This window comes from Numenius arquata, chromosome 8 (genome assembly GCF_964106895.1).
Source record: "Numenius arquata chromosome 8, bNumArq3.hap1.1, whole genome shotgun sequence".
In the NCBI taxonomy this organism is placed as follows: Eukaryota; Metazoa; Chordata; class Aves; order Charadriiformes; family Scolopacidae; genus Numenius; species Numenius arquata.
Window position 1 is genome coordinate 33,916,647 of NC_133583.1, and position 21,074 is coordinate 33,937,720.

General features: G+C 41.6%; 1 protein-coding gene across 1 annotated transcript in view; it reads left to right on the forward strand.

The window, feature by feature from the left end:
• PRRC2C (proline rich coiled-coil 2C) overlaps positions 1-21,074 on the forward strand; it is a 75,801-nt gene that overhangs the window by 27,354 nt on the left and 27,373 nt on the right. Inside the window, exons 6-22 of the mRNA XM_074152734.1 lie at positions 199-434; positions 1,179-1,258; positions 2,179-2,312; positions 2,396-2,483; positions 2,769-2,910; positions 3,911-3,982; positions 4,742-5,378; positions 6,194-6,363; positions 6,981-7,227; positions 9,224-9,437; positions 10,233-12,593; positions 13,811-14,019; positions 14,607-14,761; positions 15,221-15,563; positions 16,055-16,140; positions 17,121-17,309; positions 20,040-20,291. Of these exons, the coding sequence (XP_074008835.1) occupies positions 199-434; positions 1,179-1,258; positions 2,179-2,312; positions 2,396-2,483; positions 2,769-2,910; positions 3,911-3,982; positions 4,742-5,378; positions 6,194-6,363; positions 6,981-7,227; positions 9,224-9,437; positions 10,233-12,593; positions 13,811-14,019; positions 14,607-14,761; positions 15,221-15,563; positions 16,055-16,140; positions 17,121-17,309; positions 20,040-20,291 (5,615 nt within the window). The remainder of the gene's footprint in view (positions 1-198; positions 435-1,178; positions 1,259-2,178; positions 2,313-2,395; positions 2,484-2,768; positions 2,911-3,910; positions 3,983-4,741; positions 5,379-6,193; positions 6,364-6,980; positions 7,228-9,223; positions 9,438-10,232; positions 12,594-13,810; positions 14,020-14,606; positions 14,762-15,220; positions 15,564-16,054; positions 16,141-17,120; positions 17,310-20,039; positions 20,292-21,074) is intronic.

Sequence of the window (21,074 nt, forward strand, 5' to 3'; positions counted from 1 at the left end):
GAAGAGGATTAGAAAACAGCCCCTATTTTCTCAAGTGGCCATTGCTTGTTTCAGTACCAAATATGAACATCTGTTTGCATGGATCGCTGAGTCACTGAAAACTGGGTGGGAAGAACGTGTTTTTCATCATATCGATTTGTAAATCTGTAATATAAAGTTTGTTCTTGTTTTTTTCTCGTACTGATTCTGTCCATGCAGATGCTACTAGCTGGAGAGATGGTGGTAATAAAAGCAACTCCCTCACTTCTCCAGCTGATCAAGAAGCTAAGACTCTTGGGCAGGAAGATGGTAACGCTACACCAGCAGAACAAACTGATGGCCAGAAGGCAGCAGAGAAGAGGGATGTGCGGTTACCACAGATCCCTCAGCCCAAGCTGAATGGCCAGCAGCAACCACCTATCTCATCTCAGTACAGGGCAATGACACCACCTTACGTAAGTGATGGTTATGTGAAAAGTTTTAAGCAGCAGGGGCTGATTGTTGGCTAGTGGGATTTCCTTATTTCCCTTTCTCCTCCCTCCATAGAACACTTAGCAGCTCTGCTAGAAGGGTGGGATCACAACCAATTCCTCAAAAGATGTGGCTACCCTGTTGCCGGTCCTGCTGCACGGAGTTTGAACTTGTCGGGAGTTGATTAGCGCTTGTAATTGTTCCACCTTGGTGGCTTGATGTCACACTTGTCATTAGATAGCAAACTGTCTTGAGTGATAAGTCTTATAGAATCATAGAATCGTCCAGGTTGGAAGAGACCCTTGGGATCATCGAGTCCAACCATCTACCCTACACTACAAAGTTCTCCCTTATATCATATCCCCCAACACCACATCTAAATGTCTCTTAAACACATCCAGGGATGGTGACTCAACCACCTTCCTGGGCAGCCTATTCCAATGCCCGACCACTTTCTGTGAAAAATTCTTTCCTAATGTTCAGTCTAAACCTAACCTGTTGGAGCTTGAAGCCATTCCCTCTTGTTCTGTCATTAGTTACCTGTGCGAAGAGACCAGCACCAACCTCTCTACAGTGTCCTTTCAAGTAGTTGAAGAGAGTGATGAGGTCTCCCCTCAGCCTCCTCTTCCTCATACTAAACAGTCCCTTGCTTTACTTCCATTATGATTCCTTTGATCTCAGTATTTTTTAACAAATGGCTCTTTTTTTTTTTTTAAAACCTTTCTTAGATGTTTAATCAGTACCCTAGAATGGCATATCCTCCTTCCATGCAAGGTCCAATGAGGTTTCCCAATTCTGAGCCTAGCAGGTAAGAAACCTTATGAGTGTTAATGTTGTGTGGGTATGAACTATTTGTGACTCAATGAAAAAAAAAATTTGCACTGATTATCTTGATTGTGATTGTACAGTGCATAAGAGCTGCCACTGGTTAGTCTCACGACTTTGGCTTGCGTGAAGCAGTGCCATGGAGTGGTTTCTGTTTGACAATTCAACTGCAAAACTTGAGGGAATTCTGCACATTACAGGGTTTTTGAGTATGAAGAAGAGGAGTCACTTGGGGGCACCTTTGAAACTTAAACCAGTATTTTGCCTGTAAAAGGACTCTTCCATTGTTGTAATGAAAGTAGTTAATTCCTGGCTCTCAACTCTACTGCTCTCCAATTATAGTAGAACTGTAATGTATTATAAAATTAATTTTCCTCCTTTCTGTGCATTTCTCTACAGTTGAGGGTGGCTATGCATGTGCATGAGGAAATAGGGGATGCTATAGGCAGTAGGGTACAAACTTTGATCAGTGATCTGTTGTTGGGATCAGGAAGAGGAAAGAAAGTCTTAGAGGGATCTCTGGGAGAATTTGAATATAGGAGTACAGAGAAGATACAGAAGCTTTGACAGTGGGAAAGCATGGAAAGTATAAAGAAATATCTCCGAGGTGGATAAATAAGCGATAAGAAGGATGCCAGATCTATGTAGCGTGTTTTTTGAAAGCTACAAGCCGTGTGGTTTTCTACTGTCTGCTTGGCTTCTTTGTCAAGTGTGCAAGCAAGGCTGTAACCATCTGATCATCCATAAGAACCATGTGGTGGTGTATGTGGATGATAGTTCACAATTATACTGTATTTGAGAGAACGGTGCCATATATTTCAAATAATTGTCATACAAGTTCATCTTTTCTCTAGTCACATTGCTGGATAAATAGTAGTGGTGACCTTTGTTTCTCTTTTTTAGAGGGCCAAGGGGAAGAGGACCACCTTCATGGTGTTCAGAACCTATCGAGCGCCCATCCATTCTTAGTGCTAGTGAACTTAAAGAACTTGATAAATTTGATAACCTAGATGCTGAGGCTGATGAAGGCTGGGCAGGTAAGAACATCAGATTAATGGTTCCTGTTATTTGTACATTGAATCTTTCTGAAAGATTAATTGAATGTTTGCTTATGTGTCAGGTGCTCAGAGTGAAGTGGATTACACGGAGCAGCTGAATTTCAGTGATGATGATGAGCAAGGAAGTAGTCAAAAAGAGAAGGAAAGTGGGTGAGTTGCTGTTGCTAGTTGGGTGTGAATGCCACTTGACTAGCTTAGCTTTTGGGAAGGTTGAATGAAATGAGTGCAAGTACCCATTCCAATAACATTTACTCCAGTAATGTAATACTGTACTAAATTGCATAACTACCCGCCGACTCTAGTCACCCGAGTATGTAACGGAAATGATCCTTGCTGTGAGGAAATTTCACTCTTGATAAGAAACACTGAGGATAGAAGATAAATGACTAAATATTTGTGCGGAATGCACCTTCTATTTTTCGTCTTTGCACGTAGTGATGAACAAACACCATCAAAAGATTCCCAGAGTCCTGATGGCCAGAAGGACGCAGAAGAACAAACAAGTGCTAAGTCTGCCACCCAGGTTTCCACAGCAGCAACCAAAGGGTCTTACGGCAAAAGTTCTCAGCTTGATCAGGTTTGTCTGGTTTTTCTTCAGCTCTTCTGGCAACAGCCTCATGAGGAGAGGTCCCACTCAGGTGTCTTCCCACATGGTCAGGTCAATTAAGGTTATGAACATGAGTGAAAGTGCTTATCTGAGCTGCAGTAACTGATCGGATGCTGCTTAGTCAACTTAGCTGCTTCTGGTCACAAAATAAAAATAGCATGACTTTATGTAGTGTGTTCTAATCTGCAGTTGTGAGGGAGTGAGAACTCTTGGGTCAGTTACTGTTTCTCAACTGACAACCTTTAACTCGATACTTTGTCCATCCCTGTAACAGTGAATGAAGTGGTTCTGGTGTCTGTCATGTTTTATAGTGGCACAGAGTAAGTAGTGCTCTACTGGCCCACACATTTTTCCTGGGTATGGGGATTTTTTTTTTATGGTATTGTGACGCACTTTATTCAGTGCAACTTAGCAGTAATGTGTCAGTTCACTTCTGACATCTTAGGTGGATGGATTTTATATGACCATGTAGAGTTCATCAGCTCAGCCATTTTGGTTTTCAGCTTATCCTCTAGTAGAGGAAGATTGGCAGCCACCTCAGCTTATGCCTGCTTCAGCTCTATATTTCCCCATCAGGGAAAAGCTACTGTTGACTGTATCTGAAAAGTTTCCAGAAATGGTTTCTCTTGACACCAGTGCTAATGAAGATGGGAGATCTTTAATTGGTTTTACTTGCACTTTGTCTATATATAAAGATCATGTTATCTTTCAGGGTTTGATGCTACATTGAATCTAAGGAAAAACAATACAGTAACAAATGCTGAAATTTGGATGTGTGAATGTTTAAAGTAATTATCTGTTAGTACATAAAGTGAAAATGTTCTTGCCGTTGATTTGCATGCAAATATGTATCGTATGCAAGTAGTTCACTAGGTGTAGTATCTTAATGCAGTAGAAAATGGTAAATCTAGAATTTGTCAGCTTGACTGTTGTTAGGAGCTTAACCCTGGTACTGTGTCTGATTCAATAGGATCGGGGTCCACAGCCTTCTATACATGACAGAGGTGGTCCTGCTCTTCATCCCAAATCTATTTTACCGCCGGTAAGAATGATTAGAATTGTCCTTATTTCCTTGAGTTGAATTCTTTAATGCTGTGGTGGAGGGATTTAGACTAGGAAAAGTAAAAATATGCTTCATATAGGAATAAGCCTTTTCTTTGACGAGTAAAATGATTGTACTGCCTGAGGCCAGTAAGAATGGGACCCCAGCACAGCTGTGTTGCTAATTGTATAAAGCAGTCCCATCTTGCATGTGGCGTATGAAATGCATGACAACTCCAAGAGCTTTCAGTTATCTAGCCCCATTTGGGAGCTAGAGAGGACTGGGGCATGGGAACAGTTCTGGAGGGCTGGCTCCTGAGTCAGATGGAGAGATTAAGTCCCAAATTAAATGCGTGAATAGTAGCTTCTTACCAGTTTTCAACAATCCTTATTAAAATCTCTGTTATCCTGAGCTACCTTGAATTGCTTTGGCTCCTTGGGACGCTTGTCTGAGATCTGCCTTGAGTCTTTGTGGTTTAGAGCAGCTTGTAACCAAATCTAAAAGATGCTTGTCACTTTGTCGTAGTGATGGGGAGGAGGAGTGACATGAGCCCAACTGAATCTTTACCTCTCCTTTCTGAGCTCAGGTTGCATGGGTCTGAGCTGGACCAGGAAGGTGGAGGCTTGCTTTTTCTTCCAAATCTTGCTGTTTAAAGGTGCCATGCAAATACATGTGTTGACAAATAGTTAAACATAATGTTACAGCCAGCTGTTTATATAATACATGCTCAACTTGACTTAACTGATTTTAATATTGCAGCACCCTCCTCCCCCTGATCGCCAGATAGGACCTGGAAGGCAGGGACCTTTTCCCCCTAAACCAGTACCAGATGAAGATGAAATTTGGAAACAGAGGAGAAGACAGCAGTCAGAGATATCCGCTGCAGTTGAGCGAGCCCGTAAGCGGCGAGAAGAGGAAGAAAGAAGAATGGAAGAACAGCGAAAAGCAGCTTGTGCCGAAAAGCTAAAACGGTTAAATGAGAAATTCGGCTGTGTGACAAAACCCTCCCGGGAAGACCCTCTGAAAGAGCGGGAGAGGGAAAGGGAGAGAGAGAGGGAGCGGGAGAGGGAAAGGGAAAGAGAAAGGGAGCGGGAGAGGGAAAAGGAGAGGGAGCGGGAGAGGGAGCGAGAAAGAGAAAAAGAGAGGGAGAGGGAGAAGGAAAAGGAAAAAGAGAGGGAGAGGGAGAAGGAAAAAGAAGAAAAAGAAAAACTGGAGAAGGAAAAAGAGAAAGAAAGGGAGAAGGAGAAAGAAAAGGAGATGGAGAAAGAAAAGGAGAATGAGAAAGAGAAGGAAGAAGAGAAACCAGCACATGAGGTTCCTGAGCCTGTAGAACCTGTGGTAACACCTGTAGTAGAAAAACAAGAAACTGAAACCAGGAATAACAAGGAAGAAAAAGGTAATCTTGCACACAAGTAGGAATTGTCTGCCTTAAAGCTTGAGCCACAGAGCATAGTTGCAATCTAGGAGGCTAATTTGCATACCTCATTAACCTAGTGCATCTAGACCATTTATTTTCCTGACACATTACAGCTGCTAACTGTCCTTTTGAGCTAGACCTGTTTGCCCAACTCACCAAAATATTAAAGGAAAAATTGGGCTTTGTGATTTAGGTTGGACTTTGAAGAATCTGGAGAGAAAAGCAGGCTTTCTTTTCTTGCTAAAGGAGGATCAGCAACTCCATGTTGCTAAAAAGCAATGTAAATTATTTCAGCTATTCTGTTCTTTTAGCAAGCCCAGAGAATTAGACACAAGGACTGCATATTTAAACGGTGCATTTTTTGTGTTGGAACTTGAATGCCACTAGAGAACTGTTAGACTGTGCTCAATAATGTTGTGTTGTGCTTTAAATGGATAAAAGTGATTGTAAAACCAAAACTTTGTCGGTTAAAAAAGTTTATTCAAATGTAGTATGGTAGCATTGATACAGCACTTATTAAATCACTTAATAGTTACAACCTAAATGCCAGTGGTTGATTACCCAGTGTATTTGAATTTAAAAGGGACACTGAGATGTATTAACAACAATTGTTTAATTTTGAGGGGTTGTTTTTAACTTTTTTGCCTTTATTGGTTTTGGAAACTAAGACTGTGAGGCTAGAGAAGGCAGCCTGTTTATATTTTAGAACATCCTTTATCTGACATTCTGGTGAAATTGTCATAGTTTTAAGATTCACTCTCGTCTCCCGTGTGTGTGGGGTTTTTTTTTTTCAGAAGATCAAGCAATCTTTACCCGACAAGATAGTGGTCGGAATGAGAAAGAGATTTCACAGGTGACTCATGAGAGCGAGCCAGATTCAGGATCTCAGCCTCGTCCTGCTGTTTCCTCGGGCTATTCTAAGCAGTTCCAGAAATCGTTACCACCAAGATTTCAGAGGCAGCAGGTAACTAACCAGTTCATTAAAAGAATGATGTGTTCTATGTCATTCTGAATAAGAACATGACCATAGAAGTTTCAAAAAGCTGAAGTTGTTGCTTTCTAGCTTCTATAACATCTATGGTATTGGCAAGAATTGTTCTGCATTAAATACTTCTTGTCACTTGCAAAGTATGTAAGTGAGCAGAAGGCAAGAGAGGCTTTTTAAACTTTAAAAAGACTTTAAACTTTTTGCATCAGTTGCTGAAGTAGAACATTGTCCTATGGTTACCTGTGGAATGTGGGATTTGATGATCATTGTTTCTGCAGCTTTTCCTTAAAGGATGTGACATTCACAAATTTAATTTGGACGTGGGTCCTGTGGTCTGAAGAGCACTTTGCATTAATGACATGCACAAAGTATAGGTTGTTCTGTGTCTCCCCTGAATACCAACAAAACTAGCTATTCTAAATTGTCCAGTCTGCCTTTCCCCCTTTTTCCCAGTTCATCCTGATGCATGTTTGCAATTAATTTTCAGAATGCTTATTGTCCTGGAGATAACTGTACTTGTTGCTTCCAAGGGTTATTTGAATTCTGCTCAAATCTTAATAAAAAGTCTTGTAATACTGTTTTCTCTTATGCAGGAGCAAATGAAACAGCAGCAGTGGCAGCAACAACAGCAAGGTGTCCTTCCACAGTCTGCTCCCTCACAGCCTTCTAGTGGCCCTGTCCCGCCTCCCCAGCATAGGCCCCTTTACCAGCCCATGCAACCACATCCTCAGCATTTGGCTTCAATGGGCTTTGATCCACGGTGGCTTATGATGCAGTCTTACATGGACCCACGAATGATGTCAGGAAGACCTGCAATGGATATGCCTCCTATTCACCCAGGTAAAACATGGTAGCACTTTTTGATTGTTGAACTTTCTTGTTTTTGAAATATATGTGTGGTTAGGGAAAGACTTCTATATAGTAACAGCGAATAGGTGGGGTTTTTTTAAGAAGAAAACTACATTATTTCATTTTTTGAGACACAAAGATTTTAGTAATACTGGAAAAATGATAGTCATGTGCCAAGGCAGAGCTTTGACTATAAAGTAAAATCACAGCTTTCTCCTGTATTGCAGGCATGTTAGTGACAGTTAAGGATGTATTCAGAGTGTCAGCATAAACCTTACTTTGTTACAGATATTAAAGGTGGCATGGGTTAGGTTGAGCTGAGAAAAATACTATATTTACCATTTGTTTCATTACGTGTTAGCACTTGATATTACATTGTTTATTTTAAAAGAAAATGAAATGTTGATGGTTTTATGTTATGTATTAGCACCTCTAGAGTCTTACTAAATTTGTGCTTTCAGGTTCTTGGCACTAAAAAGTCCTTTTTAATTTGTGGAATGGCCATCTGACTTGCAGTTAGGAAAGCTATTGTGCATAAATAATGCAAGTCTAGCATGTAATGTAATGAAGATACCCATTACCTTGCTCATTAGCTGGATAACTATCCTGAATGAGTGCTAGGAATGAATGGAGGAAATGGTAGGCTAAGCAAAGACAGTGAAAACTAGAATTTCTTTAAAATCTTACAAAAAAAGAAGACCCAGAGTCCTTAATAGAGTACAAAAACCCCAGACCCACCTGTGTGTACACTCATCTTGCCTTTTGCCATTCAGATCATAGAATGGCTAGATTTGGAAGGGGACTTAAAAGATTATCTGGTTCCAATCCCCCTGCCATGGGTGGGGACACCTTCCACTAGACCAAGTCCATCCAGCTTGGCCTTGAACAGTTCCAAGGATGGGGCATCCACAACTTCCTTGGGCAACCTGTTCCAGTGCCTCACCACCCTCAGAGTAAAGAATCTCTTTCAATTTAAAAATGTTGCCCCTTGTCCTATCGCTACACTCCCTGATAAAGAGTCCCTCCCCAGGGAGGAGTACTTAAAAGTAGGCCCCCTTCAGGTACTGAAAGGCTGCTATATGGTCTCCCTGGAGCCTTCTCTTCTGCAGGCTGATGGCCCCAACTCTCTCAGCCAGTCCTCATAGGAGAGGTGTTCCAGCCCTCTGATCATCTTTGTGGCCCTCCTCTGGACTTGCTCTGACAGGTCCATGTCCTTCTTATGTTGGGAGCCCTAGAGCTGTACACAGTACTTGTGAGAGCAGAGTAGAGGGGCACAATCATCTCCCTCAACCTGCTGGCCATGCTTCTTTTGATGCAGCCCAGGATGTGGTTGGCTTTCTGGCCTGCAAGTGCACATTGCCGGCTCATGTTGAGCTTCTCATCAACCAACACCCCCAAGTCCTCCTCGGGGCTGCTCTCAATCCATTCTCCATCCTGCCTGTATTTTCGCTTGGGATTGATCGCCCAGGACCTTGCACTTAGTCATGTTGAATTTCATGAGGTTTGTGCAGGCTTACCTCAGAAGCTTGTCCAGGTCCCTCTGCATGGCATCCCTTCCCTCCAGTGCATTGGCTGCTCCATGTAGCTTGGTGTTGCTAGCAAACGTGCTGAGGGTGCACTCAGTCCCACTGTCTGTGTCACCAACCAAGGTGTTAAACAGTACCTTTCCCAGTACTGATCTTAGATCAGAAACTTCATCCGCAAGTTTACAGGTCTACAGGCCTGTGTTGTTCCATTATAGTGGAAACAGGCAGCTTTTCTTTTTGTTGGCACATAGGGTACTAGTGGTGAATATGATTTAGTCATTCTGAGGTGAACTGGCAGTGAATAGACATTTGGTTTCGACAATGGAAGGTACAGAGGAAAGGAGATAGGAGGAGAGAGAATAGTGTTCTTCAGTACCTCCTGATATGCTTTGTTTGTCTTGAGGTAGGTTTCTTTGCTAATATTAGACTGGTTTCAATTGTTGAACTTGAATCTTTCACAGGAATTATGCCTCCCAAACCGCTGATGAGAAGAGACCAGATAGAGGGATCAGCAACTGGTTCGGATTCATTTGAACATATAGCTCGCTCAGCAAGAGAGCACACTGTTCCTTTGTCAGAGCCCCGCATGATGTGGGGGTCAGACCCGTACCCCCATGCAGAACCTCAGCAATCTAGTTCTCCTCCCAAAGTGTTAGAAGAGCCTGATGATTTGAGGTAAGCCTGAGTTACTTACTCGTGCGTGTCTCTTCTCTGAGCCATATATACTTGCAGCCTTGCCAGTGTAACTTATGTTGCAAAATGTAGTTTAAACTGAGTTATAGCTGCTCTTCACACAAAACTTTAAAAGAAGTTGTGGCTGGTGGAGGTAGTGTGTACTTGGCACTGTTGCATAAAACAAAAGATATGCCTTCTCTGTAGTGGGGTGTAGAAGGACAATTTACACCTTATTTAGGGTCCTTAACCTAGTTTGATGAATGGTGATTGCCATAATATTTTGAATTTTCAGTTTTGTAGAACACTTCTGTAGTGTTTTCCTGTTCTGTCTGCTGTTCATTCTCCCCATATCAGAACTTCTGTCTGATGTATTTTAGTTTCAAAAGTGGTGTATTAACTACAAGTGGCAAAAAGCAAGACAGTCACTTTTAATCTTTGCTGCATGATGAATAGTCAGGAAGGCTTCCTTTACATCTTAAAAGTGCCCAAAAATTTTTTGCTGTACTGCTGTCTGGGTAATACTTGTGATATTAGTCTGCTAACTTGGAGGCTCCATTTAAAATAGCATGTATAGTCAATAACAGTAGTAGATTCCTAAAGCTAATTATACGCTGAACTCTTAATCAGGATAGAATAAAATTGACCTCTACAACTAGCAGCCACTATGAAAATTAATACCTGTTATTTCCTTGAGCTGACATTAATCCTTCATAGAAATGGAAAATTACTTGGTTTAAATAATATTTGAGTACATTTTTCCCCCTACCCTAACCTTCTTAATTGCTTGGTGCATAGGTCTGAGGCACACTTGGAGCAAGAACGAGTTGCTGTCCCTGCTGCTGCTTATCCTGTAGAACACAACCAGTTGGACTCTCATCCAAAGACAGACTTTTTCAGAGAATCAGGAGAGGTGGAGGTGCAAAAGTTCTCAAGCAGGCCTTTGGAAGATGTACAACCTCTCCAAACTGACACACCTAACATGGCAGTTAATTTTGAAGGAGTGAATGAGAAAGTTACCCGTAGCTCTCCAGAAGAATTGGTGCCTGCAGGGGAAAGTCACTCTTCGCTAAAGAGAAGCATTTCCCATGGTTCAAGTCACTCTCTAAAATCAGAAGACCAGAGGAATGAGACAGCAACAAACATCCCTAAACTAAATAACAGGCCTGTTGAGGCAAAGGAAGCAATTGAGAGACTTGAGATTAAGCCAAAAAAAGAAATTTTGATCAATAATAGAGTGTCAGAAGGACCAAAACCTGAAAAACCTTTCAAACCTAAGTCTGAAACAAGATGGGGTCCTAGGCCAGGTTATGGCAGGAGAGATGAAGGCAGTGATAGACCAGTAAGAAGATCGGGTCCTATTAAAAAACCTGTGCTTAGAGATATGAAGGAAGAGCGTGAACAGAGAGAAGAGCGTGAGCAGAGGAAGGAGAAAGAAGGAGAAAAGACATCTAGTGAAAAACCTAGCAAGTCTGAAAAAAGTGACAAAAAGGAAGCACCTCAAGTGTTGCTGTCTCAAGCTGAGCCAGACACATCTGCTTCCAGCAGCGCTCTTCTGGCTAAGAAGATAAGCCAGGATGCTGCTCCGACACCAGCAAGCCAGGAGGGCAGTCAAACAGAGACTGCTGCTAAAGCTCCGGTTCAGCCACCAACACCTCCAGTACAGCAGCAGCTACCAGCCGCTCAGCCTGCTCCACAGCTTCCCCCTGCAGTACAGCAGCAGCCGCCTGCTCAACCGGCAACCCAGCAGCAGCCACACGTTCAGCAGGCAGCCAGTGCAGTGAAGGAAGAAAAGCAGACTGAGAAGACTGTTAGCAAGGAGGTTGTAGAGAAACCACGCTTAGAAACCAGACCAGTAAAAAGAGAGCCTGGCTTACCACCTAGGACATACTGGAAAGAGGCTAGGGATAGAGACTGGTTCCCAGATCAGGGATACAGAGGCAGAGGTCGTGGGGAATATTACTCTAGAGGTCGTAGCTACAGAGGTTCTTATGGAGGACGTGGTCGGGGCAGTAGAGGCCATAATAGAGACTACCCACACTACAGAGATCCTAAGCCAAGATCAGACCATGTACCTTCGGGGCCTGTTAGGCAAAGAGAAGAGAGTGAAACTCGTAGTGAGAGTTCTGACTTTGAAGTAATCCCAAAACGGCGTCGACAGCATGGTTCAGAGACTGATTCTGACAGTGAAGTTCATGAAAGCGCAAGTGACACGCTGCTTTCAGACAAAGACAGCCTAATCAAAGGCAAGCATCCAAAAAGAGAAGAGAGAGCTGATGGCAAGAAGCCTCCAAAGCCTCTGTCGTTCAAACCTGAAAACAGTATCAGAGTAGACAACAGATCTGTAGAAAAAACCTACATAAGAGATGATGAGAACAAACCCAAACCAGGATTTCTTCCTAAAGGAGAGCCTTCTAGACGAGGCAGAGGAGGAATGTATAGACGTGGTGGCAGGGATCCTGGTGGGCGTCCTCCACGTCCATCCACAATAAGGAGACCAGCCTACAGAGACAATCAGTGGAATCCTAGGCAAACTGATATCATTAAACCAGAAGACGGGGAGCCTCCAAGAAGAAATGAACATTATGGTCCTATACCAGTTGATAAAAGACCTCCAAAATTTGAGAGAAAGTTTGATCCAAATAGAGAGAGGCCACGGAGACAAAGGCCTGCTCGGCCTCCAAGACAAGATAAGCCACCACGCTTTAGGCGCCTAAAAGAAAGAGAGGCTGCATCAAAGATAAATGAGGCAGCAACCAGCTCATCAACAAGTGTGACAGTTAGTAATGCAGTTAATGAACCCTCCAACACTGCTCTGGATGTGTCAGGAAGTAAGACACCAGACTTGTCCAACCAGAATTCTTCAGACCAGGCAAATGAAGAGTGGGAAACAGCCTCAGAAAGCAGCGACTTCAATGAGAGACGGGAGAGGGATGAGAAGAAAACAGCAGATGTAGCAGCACAGGTGGCTGCAAAGGCAGGAGAAAATGCTGGAGCTCCAAAAAGGGAGATAGCCAAGAGAAGTTTCTCTAGTCAGCGGCCTGGAATAGACCGTCAAAACCGACGTGGCAACAATGGGCCAGCTAAACCGGGAAGGAACTTCTCAGGGCCTAGGAGTGAAAGGCGGAGTGGTCCTCCACCCAGAACTGGAAAAAGAGGGTGAGTACCAGCGTCTGTTAAAAAGCACACATGGTCATGGTTTTCGGTGGTCCTCTTGTAGCTTAAAATCATACGTAGCTATTTTAGATTTGTAGAATGGTAGAAAAGAGGGTAAGACAAGCACATAAGCGCATGCACCTGCAGCTCTGTACTTTCTGTTTATTCTGTTTTTATACAGAGATTTGGAACATGGAGCTAAGAACAGAGTTTTCTTGTATGCATGGTGCTAAAAATGCCAAATAAAAAAAATTGCAGTGCTGCCTCTGGGTCAAGCTATGTTTCTTAAGATTTGGATGCGAGCTGAAATGTTAATGTGAGCAGTTTTGCAGTTAACACATAAATTACTGTATTGCATTTTAGATCAATCACCTAACATAGACAAGTGTGTTGAGAAATGCTTGCCATTGAGACTGACTGTTGTTTCTCTATATGCTAAATTTGATTGAAACTTGATAATTATTTAAAGTTACTATTTTCCCACTGTTTCATAACCACAGTGCGCAGTAGTCTGGTAAGTGGGAGGCAGGGCAAGACATTTCTTCATTGAATGCCTACCCTGTACTCCAGGACTCTTGTGCTTGTAGGTTGCTATATTCTAAGTTCAGGTTTTGCCTGGGCTTAAAAACTTGTGATCGATGCTTTAACCTCCAAGTTAAAACTGTTAAGAATTCCTGTGGCTAGTCACCTAAAGGTGATGTTCAAGCAAAAATTAGGTATTCCAGGTTCCACAGCAAAGTTGGAATGCTGCAAATCTCACTCTTACAGCTTCAGATAGCTTTTGGCAAGTGAGCCTGTAAAGTAAGTATTATTGTACCTTGCTTATATTTGGTAACATTGCATACTTAAGCTTCTGTTTTGTTTGGGGTTTTTTTCCATGGAAGACTTCACTGCAGTTGAACTATACTGAGCTGTGTACTTGTTGAATTTTAGTACCTCTAATTACATAGACCAAGCCAGAGAAGACCTTAATTATGCGTTTGTTTTTTTTTTTTTCTGTGATTCTTTTTGGCAGCACAGCATTTGATGTGTCCCCAAAACAGCTTTTGCTGTTAGGCTTCTCATTGAGGAGCTGAACATAAAAGTCTGCAGCCTACTAAGAAGTTGCATAGTAGACACTTATCCCCCTATAATGAGATCTGCATTAGATTGTTAGCTCCTTCCTGAGTGTTCTCTGTGACTGGTCATTAACTTCCTCTTTTTTTCTTTTTCTAATACAGGCCATTTGAAGAGCAGACAGCAACTGTGCCTGCTGTTGATCCCACCAATAGCAACTCTTTACATCAGGAGGACGGAGGCGTTACTGCTGCAGGACAAAAAAGCACCAAGGATGCAAGTGGTAAAAAGAGAGAAGAACCTAAGGCTGGTCCAAAGAAGCCTAAGGAAAAAGTGGATGCCTTGTCTCAATTTGATCTTAATAATTATGCAAGTATGTATTGATAATATGCTAACAAGAATTTGTAATCCTGCTAGCTTTGCTGCATATAGAGCAAGATGGTTGAAAACTTAAGAGGAAAGGTGATTTTCTTTAAACACCATAATAACTGTGTACTTGAGTATTGCTACCTTTGTCATATCTAATTAACAATGTGTATGGTTCTAAAATGTGGCAAATCTCATTGTGTGTTTTTATGTACAGATAAAAACAATTTTGTTCTATCATCTAATCTTAACTGTCATTCTTACCATTTTCCACCACACTGTAATAATGTACTTAACCTTCATAAGCAAAGGCAGTGGATATCACTGATAAGCTTTCAGCCAATATCCGGGAAGGCCGTTGATTATTCATTATTGGAGAGTCTGGTATCGGGCATCTCCAGTTTTTCAGTTCATAAAGATTAACTGTCTTCAAGCTCAACGATGACGCACCTGTCAAGCAGAAGCTTACCTTTAGTCAGAGCCATGATCTGTGTCTGTGAGGAAATAGCTTCCACTCTTAAGCAGATTTTGGCTTGGTGCGTTCCATCTGAAGCTGTTAAAAGAGCAGCATTTATACGTTTCCTTTTTCTATAGGTGTTGTGATCATTGATGATCACCCTGAAGTGACAGTAGTTGAAGACTCCCAATCTAACTTGAATGATGATGGTTTCACAGAAGTCGTGTCTAAGAAGCAACAAAAACGCTTGCAAGATGAAGAGCGCAGAAAGAAGGAAGAACAAACAGTGCAGGTACAAGACCAGCATTTTAGTGGGAAAGAGCTTTATTGCAGTACTGGGAATGTTGTAAAGTATGCAGAATCTTCCTTCCAAAGAAGCTATATTTTCACCTTATAAATAGGTAGTTGTATTAATATTGTTGTTCAGAATTAGTAAATTAAATTACTTTTCAATTAGTTATCTTAGGATTCTGTACTTCTTGATTGGGCACTGTCAGGCAGGTGGAACTGGTAAACTGAAAACACCGTTTTTCATACTGTGATTAAGATTTATACTATTGCTTGTATATCAATCAGTTCCAAAAGGAACATAGATGAGAAATCATTGTTCCTTGGTTAAATACAGCAAAAAAAAAAAAAAAAACTTCTTTAAGACAGGCTTTATCAGTTTGTGTTTTTGCTGCTACACAATGTATAATTGGTGTCCATACAGACTATCAGCCATAAGAATAAAATTGACTTCTGCTTACAGGTTTGGACCAAAAAAGGATCAAGCGAAAAAGGCCGAGGTCAGAATTCCAAGCTCCCACCCAGATTTGCCAAAAAGCAGCAGCAACAGGCAGCAGCTGCAGCTGCGCAGCAGGCACAAGCTCAGGCCCAAGCTCAGGCTCAGCCTCCGTGTGCAACACAGACCCCAGCTCAGCCACAGGCTCCTGTTCCGACGCAAAACCAGGCCGCAGGAGGGACACCCAGCACAGAATACACAGTGTCAGGCAAAGTTCTGCAAAACACCCAGGCTCATAATGGTTTGGGAACTGAATTATGGGAAAACAAGGTGCCTCCTACAGCAGTTCTAAGTGACATCTCCAAAAAATGTAAGTGGTATCTTTTAGACTTGGGGTAGGGTGGCAACCATTGTAGTTAGAGAATGCTGATTGCCAGCTCTCTCTGTTGCTGTGTTATTTCTACCTGCAAATGTAGTTTGCATGGGGAATAGAGGGCAGCATTTCAAAGTGCAGCGTTGTAACCTATGAGTACCTCTGAAAAGAGATATTTGCAGTATGATATTACTCAGTAATTTATGTTGTTGTTGTATTCTTCATTCACTATGAATGAGCAGCTGTCACTCCCTTCAGGAATCTGTGTTTTGTCGGGCTTGGTCGTATTTCCAAACAGGATGATTTGCCCCATTTGAAAGAAGCTTAACAGGTAGCATATTGTTAACTTCTGAATAGGTTAACGATTTCTTAACCAAAGGTTATTTAGTCAAGACATCTATAATTTAATTATGAGTCACTTGATAACTTTAGTTGAATGCATTTAGCAACATTGGGGGGGTTTTAAACTCTCTTTTCTTAATTGTCAGTGGGACCCATTAGCCCACCTCAGCCACCTTCGGTCAGTGCTTGGAACAAGCCTTTGACATCTTTTGGTTCAGCTACATCTCCAGAGGTAAGAATGAAGGGAAGAAGGGTTAGCTGTATGTGTGTTTTACCCAAATTATATCTCATTGGGATTAGGTACAGATTATCCATTTATTTAGGTGTGCACATACTTAAACTATGATGTGTAGAATTCCATGAAGTCAGGAGATAGTACAGAAACACAGGATAGAGGCTAGTGCTTTTATGATTTCAGCATGGGAAAACTGTTCTCTTAATAAAAACTCAGCCGTTCATAGATTCTATTGATAGCTATTATTCAGTGCATTTTTTAAGTAAAAATATTGCATAGTTTGCATGTGAACACTTGCATGCAGTTCAGTAACATAGAAACAGGATGTCTCCAAGGAACTAAATGGTTTTTGTGTCTCTTCTTAAATCAGAGATACAAAAAGCAGTAGATGCTTTCTAACTATATTAGCTCTACTTATTCCATGGAATTTGCATACCCCTAAAATTTATGTTTACAGTCCTGCGGTTTTGTTTTCTTGGGCTTTTTTGGTCTTGACTTCATTGTGTTAAACTAAGAATGTGACATCTCTCTTAGGAGACCATTTTAACTGCATAAGGAGATTTGGAAATCTTTTTAATTTCTTATTGTTCCTCTTGAATTGAGCATTAAGTTTCGAACTTTCAGGAGAATGTTGTGAACCTGAATCTGGACATTTTGATACTGCACTTGTCCCTCTCCCCCTTCTCAACCAGTTCAACATCTTGATCTTGTTTGCATATTTCTTCTCTGCTTTGTTTTTCTCTTGCTCTTGAGTTTGTATAAACAGTAGGAACTGGAGGAGGAGGAAGTGTACATTCACATATTATTTACTTTTGCAAATCTGTTGCAGTCACAAATAATACTTTTCCTGGCAGAAAGTAAATGCACTCTTTCAGTGGTTTTCAGCTGAGCATATTCTGTGCTGTTCTTCTGAACCAGTGGCGTTGTATTGATGTAGAAATCTTTTGAAATACATTAAATGTTTACCCTTTAATTAGGGGACAAAGCCTGGGCAAGAAGGTGGAGTCGATCTTGGTATAGAAACTATTCAGTTTGGAGCCCCAGCTTCCAGTGGCAGTGACAATGAAGTTGGCCCTGTACTTTCTGAGAAGTCCTCTGACAAGCTACCAGAACCGAAAGAGCAAAGACAGAAACAGCCTCGGGCTGGACCCATCAAAGCACAAAAGGTAAAAGGTCTTATCTTAAGTACAGACTTCAAAACTGAAAAATTCAGCCAAAAGGGGTTTACAAATAATGGAATAGAATACTCATTCAGTTAGGACTAGACCTACAAAAATTGCATTCCCTTCTTGTATTTCCTAAAACAATTAACAAGTTCTTGGAGTGAAGACGGGGAATTCGGTTCAAGAAGTGAGAGTAAGTAAACAGCATCCTGGCTCAGCAGAGTTTGTTTGTTCTGTGTTTGGAACAAAGGATGTGGCTAGAGCAGGGGTGGGATTACGGATTTGCCATAGCTTTGTTGGGAGACCGTGGATGTGGTAGAGTGTTTTATTTTTGTTTTCTAGTTTGAGGTTTTGGGTTTTCTTTTGAGCTTACCTCACTCAGGCTTTGAGAGCTGTTTTGAAGAAGGCATTCTGTTTCTGCCCTGGCTGTATCTCCAGTTTCAGTAGTAGTTTCAACCATGCCTGCCTTGTCCCTCTGTAAATGATGCGTGGTCCTCTGCTTAGTTTTTTAGCCAGATTACCAAGATAAATAATATATCAAGTTGCAGGAGAAGCATTTTGAGGAAAGGAGGAATGTTAGAGCCACTGATTTGAACTCTCAAATTCAAATGCACAGATGTTTGGATAATTAATTTTTTTGCAACTGATGTAGGAAGACTGGATAGGTAATCAAACTTATCTTATTTTTTTTAAAATGTGTATTGCTTGCCCTCCAGAGATTTAGGGGCTCCAATCAATCATCACCTTCTTGTATTTCCATCGCTTCCACTCATAAGGAGTAGTGCTTTCTTCTCCTGTCATGTGGGTTACACTTAGTGATATTTCACGTTAATGAAACATTTTCCTGTTATTTCTGCCTCCAGTGTATTCTTATCTGTGCATTGCTAGCACTCAGCACCAGCTTCTTACTCCCACAAAGTAGATAATAAGAAAGGTTATAGTAGATACACTTGACTGGTGCTTTACAGAACCAGCTGTTTCAGTCCCCCTTGATGTCTGAGATTTGGCAGCGCCCCCAATATAATTAAAGCCCTTTTGTCTTTCTGGAATACTGGGTGTTTCTTTGTGTTGGTTGTGTTTGGGGTTGTTTTTTCCAAAAAAAAAGCTGAAATCTGAAAGTGCAGTCACTTGTAGAATGAATTTAACTACACGAGGCACCCGGGGTATGCTGCAGTTCATGGTTTTTATTGCAAAAATATAATACCCATACAGGCAGAGAAATGTGCAGTAGTTGACGGTGCTTGTGAATTGTAGTAACCTAGCACATTGAAAACCCATATCTCAGTTATACTAGCAGCATGCCTAAAACTGCCCCCATGAAATCACTGAACTCCAAAGTTAAATATATATACAGTCTACTTTATACTGCATAGGAAGTTCCTTTTTTCTGCTTGGTTTTAGCTATCAAGACTGCTGTAGATTTTGTTGAAAGACAAATGTATGACTAAATGGTAAATTAATTGGAGATAAACATTTTTGTGCACTCTTCTGAATGAGAGGGCTGTAGTCCTCTAAGTGTCTTGATGACAAAAAACCTCAACAAACAAACAGTTCCTACACACCTACCACCCCCGTGATATTGTTTGCTGTGAAGCCTTAAATGCAAACTTATGTTCAGGATTGGAGGTTAGTATTGTTGAACTAATACAGGCAATGTAAGAGGACCGTAATTGAAACAAAGCAATTTACCTTTCCAAGTGTGACCTTAAAGTGTCTGAAGGAATTTCTGCCTCTAAACTGTTAGAGCAAAAAATATTTAGGGTGAGGTAGGTCTGATGTTCCCGATTACTGCGTTGCAGAGCTCAGGCATCTGCTTCTACTGTTTTCTTCCCTCTGAAAGCTAGTCTCTGCTGGCCTCCTGAGGGTACTAAATACCTTTGGGAAACTCCACCCGCCCCAAAGGCATTGTATTGTAAAGAGTCTTCCATTTACTCCTGAAACAGCTGGTTTGTATTTATAGAGACAATACCAGCAGCTTCTGTCTGTCCACTATCAAAGCTTAAGGAATAGGATTTTAAGAACTGCCTTTAAGGAATTTTTGTGCTGCTCTGTAGTGAAATGGGCTGAGAAGTCTCAGCCAGAAAGGACACAGCTATTTAAACAGCAGAGCATTCAGGCTCCCTGAGGCCCTTCATTCTGGTGTAACTCAACTGCATAAAAAAGAACTACTGAATTGCAGCAGTTATTCCGGTCATGGTGTCTGCAATATATGGCAACACTTCCATGTAGGTGTTAAATTTTTTCTGGATGTCCCCCTTAGTGCTCAGTTCCTAGGGAAAAACGGTGCCAACATCCATACATCGAGATATCTTAAAATGAAGATAGTCTTCAGTTCTAGTTTCCTGGGGCCCTGTGAAGTCCTGATTCTCTGAAAATTAAAATGACCTGTATGTATGTGAAGTCTTGTGGCTTCTATACTTTTTTTGTGCTTTTCTAGTCAAGGAGAGTCAAGCTGGCTTTCTTCTGTAGGTTCTAACTAAATCTTATTTTAGTTGAACTCTGCCACTTCACATGAAACATGTATTGCTTGAAAACGGTGGTTTAGACTCCTAATGTTCAAAGTGAATGCATTTCATGTACGTATCACTTAGTCTCAAATGATTTATCTGTTGAAAAATTCTTACACTTCAGGAAAGCTTTGTTGGATTTAAAGTTATTTTAAGCATGTTAGAATGTTTTTGTGGGATAGGACATGGAGGGGAAGACATAACTGACAAGTTAACACTAACTTAGCTTCCAGACTTGAGTCCAGTAGAAAACAAAGAGTATAAACCTGGTCCTATTGGGAAAGAGCGTTCTTTAAAGAACAGGAAGGTGAAGGATGCCCAACAGGGAGAGCCTGAGGGACAGGAGAAGCCATCTCCCACCTCTGTCAGAAGTCCAGAACCTGTCACTACAAAGGAAACCAAAGCAGCAACTGAACTGAGCACGGAAATAGGAACGATGATAGCTGTGTCTGCTCCAGAGTTTGGAACAAACACAAAGGTAAGAAAAATATTGACAAATTACTGAGCACTATATGTAAAATACGATTACAATGATGTAGTTGACACTTGGCTGCCTGCTGGTGGTAGTTACCTGGACAGCAGAGCCCACTGAATAGCAGATATGAAACATACCAGTACTGCTTGAATTAAACAGTTTTCCAGAAGTGGTACAGAGACATGCTGTTTGTCATACCCCTGTACAGAGATCAGCTTGGAAGGTTTTAAACTTTATTGCTGCCTTACGAATGTGAAAACTCCGTCCTGAGCCTTGCTGTGGAGAGTGGCACTGGAGCCTGTTAGAGGCAGATTCTGTAAACTCAGATATATGTGTTAGATGCAAGATGAGTTGCTTGACTTTCAGCAGAGAACTGGGGTGAAGTAGTACGCGTGATCATTGGTTGAGTGCATGGATGACCTGAAGCTGTGAATTAAGTGCTGTTCTTTAAAGAAATCTCTAAATTAGGAATATGCTAAAGCATTGGATAAGGTTTGTTCAGTTTACCTAAAGGGTCTGTGTGTTAGCTTCTGTTGGCTTGGATATTGTCAAGGTAGTTCTTTGCAGAACTCTTTCAGGTTGCTGAGGACTCATCATAGTTGTCTGTGTGGAACTCCCCTGACTTCTTTGTAACTGCTCAGCAGTGAGATGGTGACTTGCTCTTGAGATTCATTGTTCCACAGCTCAGCTCTTAGCTGTGGTGCATTATAGCACTGGCAGAAAACATCCCAGAGTCACTCTCCTTTTTTGCCTAAGAACCTGTGTGGGGACTGCCCTCACTACGGC